Raw genomic sequence first — 14,597 nt, 5'->3', positions numbered from 1 at the left:
CATTTACTTCCCAGTTATTATAAGTATTCATAGAGATTTAAAATCCAACCCACGTGCGTTCATGCTATTGGTATTCGTCGCATACCGCACACAATAGCCTTGTTACTATTTATATCCTCCATGACGTATAGTCAATCGATAATAGTCACGTGTTGAAGAACAGGGCGCGCCGATTGGATCTAATTTGAATCAATATCTAATCAATATTAATTGCCTAGAAGAGCCAACAACGCTACTGATATCAACAAAAGACGTCACAGGGTCTTACAGCGAGTCCGATACAGCTTCCGCGCTGACAAGGAGCCTTTGACAGTGTTTGTGATATAGAGGTCTTTGCGGTATCGTATCACGAGCGACTGGCTGACTGACTGGCCGGCCGATTTATATATACAATCACCACAGTCGCGAGGTAGACAAGAAAAGAACCGGCACAGAGAGAGTGTGTGAGCGAAGCAAGGAAATAGCGACTAACAGGACTCGTTGCTTTAGTGGGGCAACTCTCTCTCATTGATATTTAATACACCTTGCTTGCTGCAACGTTTAACGCAGTTCGTGCAGTGTCATTCAACGAGCAGCTGATTTGGTCATTCCTCGGTGTGTTGTCAGTGCCGACAGAAGGCGACGGCGTCCAGCGTTGTCAGAGACTGACCGGCTGTGATGACCACCAACGTGATGTACAGTGACATGGCCGGAATACAAGCCCACCTCTCTCCGTCCCACCTCCTGCCGAAGATAGGAAGTGAACAGCATAAAAAACTAGAGGCGAATTTCCGTCAAAATCGGAATCCCTCGGACTTAGATGTGACCTTAATCGCTGCTGAGGTCGGATTAGATGAGGAGCAAGTCAAGGTAAGAATAATAATAATAATAATAATAATAATAGTAGTAGTAACAACAACAATAATAATAATAATAATAGTAGTAGTAGTAGTGGTAGTGGTAGTAGTAACAACAACAACAATAATAATAATTATAATAGTGATGATAATAACAACAACAATGATAATAATGATAGTGATAATAATAATGAAGTGATTTTATTGTGAAATGCCAATTATGATTAAAAAAAGCATATAAGAATAATGATGGTTAGAGTAACAATGCAGATACAATTCAATTTGTTTACTTATCTTCAATAGATCAACTAAACAAGTACGATCCCGCGAGGGTGAAGTTTACAATGATACAGCCATATAGACAATCTACAATCTCGTTTTGAATCGGTTATGGGACATTAAACATGACGAGTAAGCATGGATGAGCAAAATATTAAAGCGATCACCACTGATCGCCACCGTGTTTGCCTTACGCTATTTATCACCGATGTCTACCGTGTCAGAGTGCCCTACTTATAGTATAGAAGCAAGCAAGCTCTCGAAATCGCTGTTCGTTTGTGTGTAAAACTGAATTGTTAGCCGGCGAGCGCTTGAGAAAAAGCTGGTTAAAGCACTTCAACACGTGTCACCGATAGCTAATAGTGTAGGGCCTGCAAAGACCTATTCTATGAATACCGCCTGCAGTTGTTGGTATTATTTATTCGTGTTAGTTCTATCCATATAAAATATTGTTGTCCGTGCATGTTGTCGCCATGTTTACACTAGTGACAGTTGATTGATTGAAATCTACAGTGTTACCTACAAATGACAGCTGATCAAAGCCACCGCCTAGCTTATAACTAATGCTGTTGTCAAACATTCACCGCTAACTTGGAAATCAGATCTCCAGACAAGTGACCACTTAAAAATAACCCAGATAGATTTCTTATAATCAATAAACGTTTAGACCTGGAACTCGGTGAAATAGACAACCCCGAGAAGGATATATGCAAATAACAAGCAATGAGGAAGTACAAATGCAGCACAAGCGAGATAGGTAGGGGGCACAGGTGCCTAGTCACCAATAATCTTCATAAATCAATCACAATGTATGTGTGGCGGATTTAATCTTACCTTCTCCAATTTACATCCACGGAATATATAAAACGTAATTTTATTGTGATAAAATCTTGTTCAGTGTAACATTTGTCCTGATGCAACTTTTATTCTGGTACAAATGACTTTGCACGATCGGGTAGCTAGTGGTTAAAGCGTTCGCTCGTCACACCGAGCGTTCGCTCTTCACATGGGTACAATGTATGAAGCCCATTTGTGGTGTCCCCCGCCGTGATATTGGTGGAATATTGCTAATAGCGGCGTAAAATCAAACTCACTCACTCACATTTAATTAGTAGGGATGAGTGAGTGAATGTGATTTTACGTCATATTTTCCTATGGTTACATAACTGAATAAACATTTGGCAATGCACAATAGCGTCAATAATTAGGTAATCTCTGGACCACTTACATCAAATGTCAATCACCAACAAACACGGTTCATGAGTTTAACATGACGATGTTATGTAATATACTGCAGGCGGACCTCAGCATTGTGTTCCGCTGCTGGATACCAGGTACACTCGTCCATACCCCGCAACAGTTACAACAATCGCTTGTTTCAGTGTCTGGAACTGACGGGATACATGTACATTACCCTGGTGTCACTGCTGTGCAGGTTGTGTAATGTACATGCTACATGCATGCCCGTCATGCGTTGACATTTGATGAAGTAGATGTCAATTTCATATCTCCCCTGTGACTATCCGGGTTGCAATTGGTCTTCAACAACCAATACCTTTCGTAAGAGACGACTAACGGGATCGGGTGGTCAGACTCGCTGAATTGGTTCGTGCATGTTATCTCAGTTGCGTAGATCGACGCTCATGATGTTAACCACTTGATTATCTGATCCAGATTCGATTATTTACAGACCGTCATAAAAGTGGAATATTACTGAGTGCGGCGTTCAATAACCAAAAAGAAAATACAAAATTCTTTCTGACATACATGTTATTATATTTTACAGACTGAAACTTTGAAACAACAGTAATTGGGACAGTTATTTCGTACTGATTAAACACTGTTTTGGATTAACAAGGTGCGATCGGGTAGCCTAGTGGTCAAAGCGTTCGCTCGTCACGCCGAAGACCCGGGCTTGATTCCCGACATGGTAACAATTTGTGAAGCTCATTTCTGGTGTCCCCCGCCGTGATATTGCTGGAATATTGCTAAACGCGGCGTAAAACAAAACTCACTCACTTGTATTACCAAATACCTGGTAAGGTCTATTGTATATACGTAGACGATGCCTACGGTAATTGTCTGTGGGAGATTCCCATCTAACGGGGTTCGGGTTAACGGGGGTTCACTGTTCTCAGTAAATATACCAATGCTTTAGGGGTATTAATGTCACCTGTCATCGGCCGAACAATCGAAAAAAACACGGAACCGATTAACTAAACACAACACACACACACTAGTCATTGTAACACAACCGATGCTACAGGTGTTAGCGATACTCTGCATGAGGATGTAACAGAAATTGTCGACATCTTGAAACCATGATATGCTTTACAATATTGTACAATGCATCTAGTGCATTATTAGTATATTATATACATATGTTGATGTGATGTTATGGAGGACGTTACTTCATGCTTAGCTTGTGTTATAACATGGTAACGACCCGTGCTACTATGTCTCAAGATGTACATTGCGTAGACAATTCTGGGGTAAGCCTATGCACATATGTTTATGCATAAATAAAAACAACTCAGATAGCAATAATTTAGGCCTGTGTACTTGAAGTTACCCAAAGCGTCTTCGCTGTCTGACAAGTCAATTGTTACGAATGCAGTAACAATGCACTGACACATTACACTGAAATGTATTTTTTAACCAGCCGCTTAATCTCAAGAGGCCAAGTGATAAAGGCCTTGTAAATATCCTCCTATAGTAGTCTGTGAGTACTGGGTACAAGTGACAAAGGCGTTGTAAAACAGCTATCTATAGTAGTCGGTGGGTACTGGGTACAAGTGATAAAGGCCTTGTGCAATAGCCTCCTAAAGTAGTCGGTGGGTACTGGGTACAGGTGACGAAGGCCTTGTACAATAGCTATCTATAGTAGTCGGTGGGTACTGGGTACAAGTGACGAAGGCGTTGTACAATAGCTACCTATAGTAGTCGGTGGGTACTGGGTACAAGTGACGAAGGCGTTGTACAATAGCTACCTATAGTAGTCGGTGGGTACTGGGTACAAGTGACGAAGGCGTTGTACAATAGCTACCTATAGTAGTCGGTGGGTACTGGGGACAAGTGACAAAGGCCTTGTACAATAGCCTCCTATAGTAGACGGTGGGTACTGGGTACAAGTGATAAAAGCCTTGTGCAATAGGTTCCTAAAGTAGTCTGTGGGTACTTGGGACAAGTGACAAGGGCCTTGTACAATAGCTACCTATAGTAGTCTGTGGGTACTTGGTACAAGTGACAAAGGCCTTGTACAATAGCTACCTATAGTAGTCTGTGGGTACTTGGGACAAGTGACAAAGGCCTTGTACAATAGCCTCCTATAGTAGTCTGTGGGTACTTGGTACAAGTGACAAAGGCCTTGTACAATAGCTATCTAAAGTATTCGGTGGGTAGTGGGTACAAGTGACAAAGGCCATGTACAATAGCTATCTATAGTAGTCGATGGGTACTGGGGACAAGTGACAAAGGCCTTGTACAATAGCTACCTATAGAAGTCGGTGGGTACTGGGTACAAGTGACAAAGGCCTTGTACAATAGCTACCTATAGAAGTCGGTGGGTAGTGGGTACAAGTGACAAAGGCCTTGTACAATAGCTATCTAAAGTATTCGGTGGGTAGTGGGTACAAGTGACAAAGGCCTTGTACAATAGCTATCTATAGTAGTCGATGGGTACTGGGGACAAGTGACAAAGGCCTTGTACAATAGCTATCTATAGTAGTCTGTGGGTACTGGGTACAAGTGACAAAGGCCTTGTACAATAGCTACCTATAGTAGTCTGTGGGTACTGGGGACAAGTGACAAAGGCCTTGTGCAATAGCTATCTATAGTAGTCTGTGGGTACTGGGTACAAGTGACAAAGGCCTTGTACGATAGCTATCTATAGTAGTCTGTGGGTACTGGGTACAAGTGACAAGGGCCTTGTACAATAGCTACCTATAGTAGTCTGTGGGTACTGGGTACAAGTGACAAAGGCCTTGTACAATAGCTACCTATAGTAGTCTGTGGGTACTGGGTACAAGTGACAAAGGCCTTGTACAATAGCCTCCTATAGTAGTCGGTGGGTACCGGGTACAAGTGACAAGGGCCTTGGACAATAGCTATCTATAGTAGTCGATGGGTACCGGGTACAAGTGACAAAGGCCTTGTGCAATAGCACCTATAGTAGTCGATGGGTACTGGAGGACAAGTGACTCACCAGGGCTGGGCTTATATACCATGAAATACGTCAGTTGTAGGACATGTATATATCACAGCGCTCGGTGTCTGCTGCTGTCAACAGTGACATGTGCTCGGCTTACTATCTGCCGCGCTGTAGTGATATGAATATATCCACAAAAGTAATGAAGGTTAGTCGCACAGTTGTATATGTATATTAGGTGCAGAAATAAACCAGGGCTGTGGTAGTCTGTTTCATAGTCACTCTAGCGGTGAATGGGTGCGTTCGGGAGTATGTGAATCCCGTGTTGACCCTTGAGGTTACGCTAATTTAGTCAAACCTTTTAAATCCGGACCCCGCCTCCCCCTCGTTAATACGGCTATTTGATGACCAGGACGATTTCACTGGGAATAATTTACAGTCCGGAGTGGCTGGGTTTCACTGTTTGGAGAAATGGCTCATTAGCCTGATAGTACAGTGGATGGCATATCAACCTGGACGGTTTGATACGGTCGTTCGTATTAGCAGGTTTCTGGATTAATAAGTTGTATAGTGAACAAGTAGCTTATATGTACCAGTTTATGTTCCAATGATCGTGCAGAATGGGGCTCACTGTTCAGTTGGCTAGTCTAGTAGATAATGCATTCGCTCGTCACGGCAAAAAAACGGGTTCGATTCCAACATGGGTCCAATGTCCATTCTCCCGTCTTGATATTGATTGAATATAGCTACTAGCGATGTAAAACAATACTCAATCATTAAGATTGTATTTGAAGTTGTTGGCCATAAGACAGACTATTATGAATGTCAATGTCTAGATAAAGACATATGCTCATAGATTCACTGTGCTGTACCAGGAATAATACACTTATATGCCGTGCATATTTTGGTGTGGTGTTATATACGTACCTTGATAAACCACCGAAAATTTGCGATAATGTCAATAATCACCTAATATCTGTGATACTATTTAAGAATGAGTGAGTGAGTTGGGTTAAACGACGCTTTTAACAGTATTCCAGTTATATCACGGCGTGTCAGCTTAATGTGGGAGGAAAGCCAGAAGTCATGCAGATCTCAGACGTTTACCACTTCGGTATGATGCTGACAAACCTAGAAACTTAATCGGGGCGAATCGGGATTCGAACCCACAATCATAGGTTTCTGGCGTGCCCAAGGGACGCAACTCTGCACAGCGCTTTAGACGACTAAGCCGACCATGCCCCCATATTATTTAAGAATGCGAATATTACCACAGTGATTAGATGGTATTTCGTGGACAATTACAGAACAATTCAGCTAATAAGATAACACGCTGACTAGATTCCTCATTAGGGTCTGCGATTTAGCTGATAGCGTGTCACTGTGCCTCGACTGCAAGGGGCGCTACTCATGGTTTCAGATACTGATGTCTGTTTCTGACGGGAATATGTTTTGGGTGACGTGATATAGTTGAAGGCAAATGATACATTTGAAAAAATGAATATTACAAATATAGACCGCCTCAGTGGTCCAGTGGTAGAACGTCCGCCCGGGGTTCGATCCCCGGCCGCGTCATACCAATAGACGTGCCTGGCGCTCGACATTAAGGGGCTAAAACAAGGACTGATCGGCTCGGAGTCTGTATGCTGTGTCTGAGTGGGGTGGTCATGTTAAACTGCGGCATGGTATCTCAGTGGGCTTGCACTGTAAGGCGGCATCAGTTCAGACTAGTACAAGCAGCCACACACACGCACACACACACACACACACACACACACACACACACACACACACACACACACACACACACACACACACACACACACACACACACACACACACACACACACACACACACACACACACACACACTCACTCACTCACTCACTCACTCACTCACTCACTCACTCACTCACTCACTCACACACACAAAATAATATCTGTACGTATAAATATTATAGGTGTTGTAACTTGAAAGTATACGTTATACGTTAGCATCGGGTACTATAATTCCTGACCGAGTCAAACGAAAAGACGGACAAAGATGGTACTTGTGGTTGCGTTGCCTGGTGCTCGGCATCAAGGGGATAAACAAGGACTGGTTGCCTCGGAGTCTATTGTGTCTGAGTGAGGTATCCATCTTAAGCGTCATGGTATCTCAGAGGGCTAGCACTATAAAACATTTAGTCTAATATTTAGTCTATAAAATCTTATTTTACACAATATCCTTCTTGAATCTAATTTTTTTTTAAATTTCCCAATGCTGATTTCATGTGGAATAGAGCTAGCTGGAGCTGGCTAGACTTGCTTTTGTATACGCTTCTAGATTGTGTTTTTTCATTAAATAAATATATTCGGCAGTCATGGTGCAGGACTAACATACACAAGTGCATGCAGGTCGCTATGTAAGTGCAATAATCTTGGACGCGACGTTAAACCCCACTTCACCTCACCTCTCAAATAAAAATGATATATAATCATATATCTCATGTCTTGGGCAATAATATAATGGAACTCTTAATGCTATATGAGACCTCTATGGTACGTGATCTCAACCATGCCCAGATCGTGCTGCACATACAGGTATGTTTCCAGAGAGAACAATGGTCTTGCTGTCTTGAAATTGTCTTACTCATTGCGAAAATAGGTCATTTATCTAATCAACACAGTATCAACTCTCCTTTGATATCCCCGTGTACAATCTCATCCAACTGACCCGACTTACCAGAATCAAAGCACGTTTATTTCATCTGAAACCGACTCAATGAGAAAGTCACTTAACCGGCCCGATGGTATGTAGGTCATTTGGCGCGACCATAAAAAGAAATAGCCGTCATGTCGGAATAATTTTAACATTTGTGTTATAGTTTCATGTGGTAATTTGTTGTTGTATGATTTTTAATGTGTACATATGATAAATGTCATGCTTTCACTGAATTGTGTATTGTTTTTGTTGTAACAAATCTGACGATTAACATATCGTAATGTGTAGTCATATACATCCGGGTAAACTGAATATTGAAGTTACTACAGCATACACGGGTGGAATTGTGGAGTATAACATTACGGCTGTTTGTTAGCATAATATTAGCTTTATATAGCACGACCGTAGCCTCAGTGTTGAAATTCCTTAGAAATGGGGTCAAACACGGTTGCATACTTGCCCCGTATTTATTTATTGTAAAGTTACAAAACACATATACAAAGTGTTCATTATGGATATTTGTATGTCACAATGTGTTATATGACCCCAATGACGCGTAAAACGGAATTATGGTCAATATTTGTTCTACAGGGAAAGTGCTGACATGCTAACATTCCTTACCCATCAACAAACGAGGTGTTTCTATAAGACTAAGTACATGAAACGATTCCCCTTTAATTGGTACACCTGAACAGGCATGTCTACCTGCGAATCCACTGACCACCTGACACACATGTGTCCAAGGACATTTAGCCCTTCCATTGGACACAGGTAGATATATGTGTATACAGCCAAAGCACGAGACCAGGGAGGTCAGTCAAGTGTTGACAAAACGTGTCGGGAATAAGGAGGGATTTACTACTGGTAGCGGGAACTGGGGCGGGTCCGCAAATACGAAAGCGATGTAAGTTCTTTAGGAGTATGTGAGAAAGTTAAGATTTATAGATATACGGTACTGAATGAAGAGAGGGAGTAGGAAAGAACTCAAACGTGTTCCGTTAGAATAGATCATGATAAAGCATAGATGCGTCATAGACCGCATGTAAATGTACAACTGTACACGTCTCAGTGGGATGACTCACTTCCTGGTCATTTTTGCACAAATACATATTCAACAATTATAAAATAACCTAAAATAGCCTGTATTTAAAACATGAATGAAATATTATTCACAACCCTTCAGTCGAAATGGCGTTAGCGTCTCAAATCTGACGTGTGACGATATGTGGCTTATATGGGTTGATGCGTTTCCACGTAGTCACGTGTTATAACATATTGTGTTAAATGCAACAAATTTAGTCTGACATTTGTGGTGCCTTTGTCCTTCACAGTCCCAGGGGAATTGCAACCACGTGGTAAATTTCCCTTGTTGACAGTTGTGCTAATTATAGTCACCATTGTCACTTTGCGTCACTTCCCACGGTCATGCTTGTCTTACATCATACTGTACGCTGGCACAGGCTCAATTCTCTATAGAGTCAGGTGGGCGGTACAGTCAACAATGTACGCGGAAGTCTCATGTACATAGCTGCCAATCATTTGTCAATAAACCATCGGAAACGTCACGCATCAGATTATCTTGTTAATTACTACGTAGACTTAAAACGTTATGTGAAACTAAGACGGTGTTTTCGGGGAATTGAATAGACGCAACTTTAGTATGTGGGAAGCCGTTGCGAAGTTCAGCATACAATCAGGTTCTAAGCATCAACGCTTTGATCTCACATGCAGCGTATTTCGGACTAGTGGTTTAAACCTGGGGAGATCAAAGTTCATCGTTGATTTTTCTCTAATCTCGCGACAAGTGAACGAGTTTCTGTCGAGTGAGTGAGTGCGTGGGTTTGATTTTACGCCGCTTTCAGCAATATTCGAGCACTATCACGTGGAACATTAGAAATGGCGTCACAGTATTTATCCAAATTGAGAATCGAAGCCTTGGCCGTCGAACCCTTATCTATATGGGTTTCCAGTGTATAATGATCTCTCTGTACGTACCATCAACTACCCTCGAGGCCTCTGCGCGTTTAGATATTTATTATTTCTTAATTCATTGATATTCCTTCAATTAAAAACAATATTATGACATAATTGTGTAAATTTGATTAAAACACTACAGTACTTTCCGATATCGATGCTATAAGGGTATGTTTAACCAGAGGCACAAAGAAGTCACAGTTTCGTAGTCCAGTATAATCCACCGACAAGCAATGACAACAGGGGAATGAAGATCACTCCGCGTCTCATATGGAGATTTCCGGGTTAAGACTGTCTGTATGTCGGATTATAATGTCAAGGCAGAGTCTCCGGGATAAGGAACGTAAATCGTATTTTTATTGCATGATATCTATGTGGATGTTAGAAATCGAAGGAGGGGTCACCGTAGGGCCGTCTCACAAAGCTATCTTAGTGTCAAGATTGTCGCAAGTCTTTGTACAAATATGCACGTGAATAGAATACTAATGTACATTTGAAACGGGATCGTAAGGAGTTTGCAATAGGTTGAAACCTTGAGATACCAGACAGACATATTTACTTCTAGGGTCTTGACACAAAGGTAACTTCATCTTAAATAATTCAACAGTTGATAGTTCGGACACAGTGGGGATTACAGTGAAGACAAGGGTCCCAGTGCCCCATGGTGGTCGTAAGAACCTACTGTAGAGGAGTGGCCAGGCTAGTGCCCCGATGATGTGGATCTTTGCTCTATCACTCCATCACTTGTTTGTCAAGCCCAGATTTTATCATTGACAGCTCGCTCTGATATGAGCGTAAATATTCTTGATGACGTTATTCGAGGCAGGACACAATCGTTGATTAGATAAGGCAGAGATCGATTCTAAACATTCTTGGCAAATGTAAAACAGACCCTTCTCTCACGTTTATACCCCCCCCCCCCCACCCACCCCCCCACCCCCCCCCCCCCCCCCCACCCCCATCCCCCCTCCCTCACCTCGACAAACACTAATGGGCTAGTGGTCCCTCCCACGCGCCGTTACGCTACAATTCCACTTGGGTATTCCTGTAGGGCGGCATGGGCAAGCACGAACGACACTACAACGTTATGGTATGTGCTTCAAGGCATGCCCTTGCTTCAATACAAGGCACGGACTTCAAACGATATGCACGCACTGCGATTAGACGGACGGGAATAGCAATGAGATATGGTGTAGCATAATGTGGCTTGTTTTGCAATACTTGTTGTTTGATTGTTCAACTGTACTGGACCGGATCCACAAAGCGTCCATAGCGTTACGACTGCCGTATCTCCCTAGACACAAGTCAAGGGCTGAGGACGCTTTGTGGAACGAAGACGGTAACTGGCAGTTTGGGTGAGAATGAATCTAAAGGCGTGACGTTGTCTTAGCAGAACATTTTTTTACGCAACGCAACAGAACCTAGCTACGATCAGCTTATCACGACAGTCTGTAAATAGTCGTATCTGGGTCAGCCAAACCAGTAGTGAAATGGCAGAATGATTAACGTCCAACATCGCCCGTCACAGAGCCAGAACTCCCCTTTTACACACACACGCACACACACAGATACAAACACACATACACATATACAAACACACACACACACACACACTATTACATACGCAGACAGATACACACACATAAACACATGCACACACTATATATACAGTAAACTACGTTTATAATGAACACGCGTATAACGAACTGTCGGATATAACGAACTCGGTTTTTTTGTCCTGGCAACTGGCTGTAAATATGGTGTAAACATGCTTATAACGAACTAGAATTAGTCCTCCCTTTAAGTTCGTCATAACTGTAGTTTACTGTATTATAACACACAATAAAACATATACACTAACACATACACACACCAACACACACACATACTTACACACAAACACACTCACACAAAAACACACACATGCACGCACGCACAAGGACACATACACACGCACGCACGCACGCACGCACGCACGCACACCCACACGTTCGTGCATGCACGTCGCAATGTAAGTCCGATGATCTTTAACGCGACGTTAAACCACACAGACACACAGACACACACAGACACACACAGACACACACACACACACACACACACACACACTCACACTCACACGTGTGCACATACGCTGACAAGCACGTCTGTCAATGACATCCCGACACAAATTTGGCACGTTTCAATCAAAGCAGGAGAACGATGGTTGCAACCTGATGTTATTTCAGCATCACATGAACATGTATACGCTCACAGTCATGTTACAGCATAATGTCAGCATTAAAGCTCCTGTTTGCAGTGACAGCACAGTGTAAGGTGACAGATGAACGTAACGGGAAGCCAGATGGTTTGTGAAGAAAAAAGACCATTACTAGTTACAAAAAAGTGACAATGCCATTCTGAAATACACACCTTTGCCTCAGTGTCGAAAGTTTTAATATTCATTCAAGGAAACAATGTTCTTTAAAAAGTCACGCTTTTTTATTTACATGTAGATGCTCTTTGTGAAGAAGTTATCAAGATTGGAAACAGGTTTAAATAAGTTAGCTGATATTTGTTCGGCTTCAAGTGAATTATATATTAATGAGCTTTATTATCTCTGTAAGCATATATGGGATTCCAGTACTCCAATACATTTTTTCGAATTAGAATAATATATATTTAAAACTGATTCTAATAAAAAAAATTCGAATTGAAGTTACATGTTTGCGAGATAACGCCTAATAACGTCTTAAAGTTGGATATTTCAAGAAAGATGTACATGCAAAGATGCTATTTCAGACTTGTATCATAAATAAGAAAAACACCAAAACAAATTAACGTGTAACGTTATAAGATATCACAAAAGAAGCTACGCCCACAATTGGTATTTCCACGCCTTCTGCACAAGAGAGGTTCAACAAGACATTCTTTGTCAGGCCTAGACACAAAAAACAAACTGAAATGTTTCTTATCTACGTCTCCTTCAGCCTAGCGACAGAGCGCGATGCCCGTGACCATTAACCTGGTAGTAAAACTGCACTTGAAGTACTGACTCTCAACGAACAATACCACTATCTGGGCCTCACTGCATACTAAATCTACAACAGAGTGGCTCAAGCACTGAGACAACAAACACATGTAAACAGTTGCAGTGTATGGTCACCACTTATTCCCCGTTCACATGCACAATAGTTACTAACGTAAGTACTTGTACACATGTGTAAGTATACATACGTGCGTTTATGTAAATTTACTATGCGCTCACATGAAAAGCATCTTAGGTGTGTAAATAAAGTATGTAAATTGTGTAAGGCACACATATCCGTAAGTCTGTTCACGACTTTCAACACAAAGCAGGTTGTTTTCCAATCAAAGTTGAATGAGAAGAGAGTTACTTCACCGAAAACCTTTGACTCCTTGAAACCAAAAGAAAACACTGTCCGCTCAACTCTGTATAAACGCATAAACGTTGGCAACTGTTGATAATTTGTTTGGTGTTGACAAAAGAACAGATATCAATTAGATCATCCTCTTACGTTGACATAAACGTTGACATTGCAACAAATACATACAGTGCAATTGTACATTTACATTTGCACCTGCTCCAGACATGATGCAAATTTGCTCCCGTGTAAATATACACACATGAGTAAACGCGTTCACATGACAAGTGTACTCCCGTATGTATTTCTACACATGTATGCACATATACACACATATGTATAGAGGCGCATGTGAACGGGGTATTACTATTGAAGCTTACCATCCCACAAGAACGGGTGAGGTGAAATGGGGTTTAACGTCGCGTCCAAGATTATTGCACTTATATAGCGACGTGCATGCACGTGTGTGTGTGTGTGTGGCTGCTTGTACTAGTCCGGACTGATGCCGATTTATAGGGCTAGCCCGCTGAGATACCATGCCGCAGTTTGACATGAATACCCCACTCAGACACAGCATACTGACCATAGCCATACCATAGCTTCGTTTTAAGTCCGATTAGTATGAAACGACGCAAACAATGTGTAATAAGAGGTATGGGGAGGGTGACGTCACTTCCGGCACGAAATTGTTTGTGAATAGGCGCAGGGTAGGTATGGTAATAGAATTGGGATGTGATACACTGGATAATCGAGGGTGAAAAGAAATGTTTAACATTATTGACCACAAGCGATGCAAACGTGAGAGTGGCACTCAGTTCTGATTTCATGGCTCTGAACAGGTTCGACAAGCTAGTAGTAAGGATATTGGCAGAGACCGTTTCCATTGCACGAGGACATGCTTCGCGACCCATTCAGTGGGTGCGTCTTTGAACATGAATTATTAATGGTAAACTGTCTTTAATTTAATTGATTTGTGAACGGAGCACGTTGGCATTGCATCGATTAGACAAACAGAACCGTATATTTACACCAAATCTTTAATTTTCTACAAGGGATTTTCGCAAGAGGGATGACTACTTTGGGAATATTGAGCCGAGATTATAGTCATAATCCGTTTTCTTCCGTTTTCAGGACATTCTTCCGTTTTCTAAGAAATAGACGTATTTTTTCAACCTTGCATGCAGAAGGATACGTTTTTTTCCACTGTAGGCCTCAGGATAGACACCTTCAAATAATTTGCTTCTTTGTTGTGAGTGATTTTTCAAGCATTCATCTATCGAGGATATAATTGG

The 14,597-nt window shown here is 41.8% G+C and overlaps 1 protein-coding gene across 1 annotated transcript in view; it reads left to right on the top strand.

Annotated features, from left to right (window-relative positions):
- The first annotated feature begins 219 nt into the window (after positions 1–219).
- Positions 220–14,597, top strand: part of LOC125378212 (homeodomain-only protein-like) — a 32,347-nt gene continuing 17,969 nt past the window's right edge. The window contains exon 1 of the mRNA XM_048393239.1: positions 220–849. Coding sequence (XP_048249196.1) covers positions 658–849 — 192 coding nt within the window. The 5' untranslated portion in view covers positions 220–657. The remainder of the gene's footprint in view (positions 850–14,597) is intronic.

The sequence above is a fragment of the Haliotis rufescens genome, unplaced genomic scaffold (genome assembly GCF_023055435.1).
Source record: "Haliotis rufescens isolate VD_foot unplaced genomic scaffold, xgHalRufe1.0.p SCAF_12, whole genome shotgun sequence".
Lineage (NCBI taxonomy): Eukaryota > Metazoa > Mollusca > Gastropoda > Lepetellida > Haliotidae > Haliotis > Haliotis rufescens.
The sequence above is the reverse complement of the archived record's forward strand: the minus strand, read 5'-3'. Positions and strand labels throughout refer to the sequence as shown.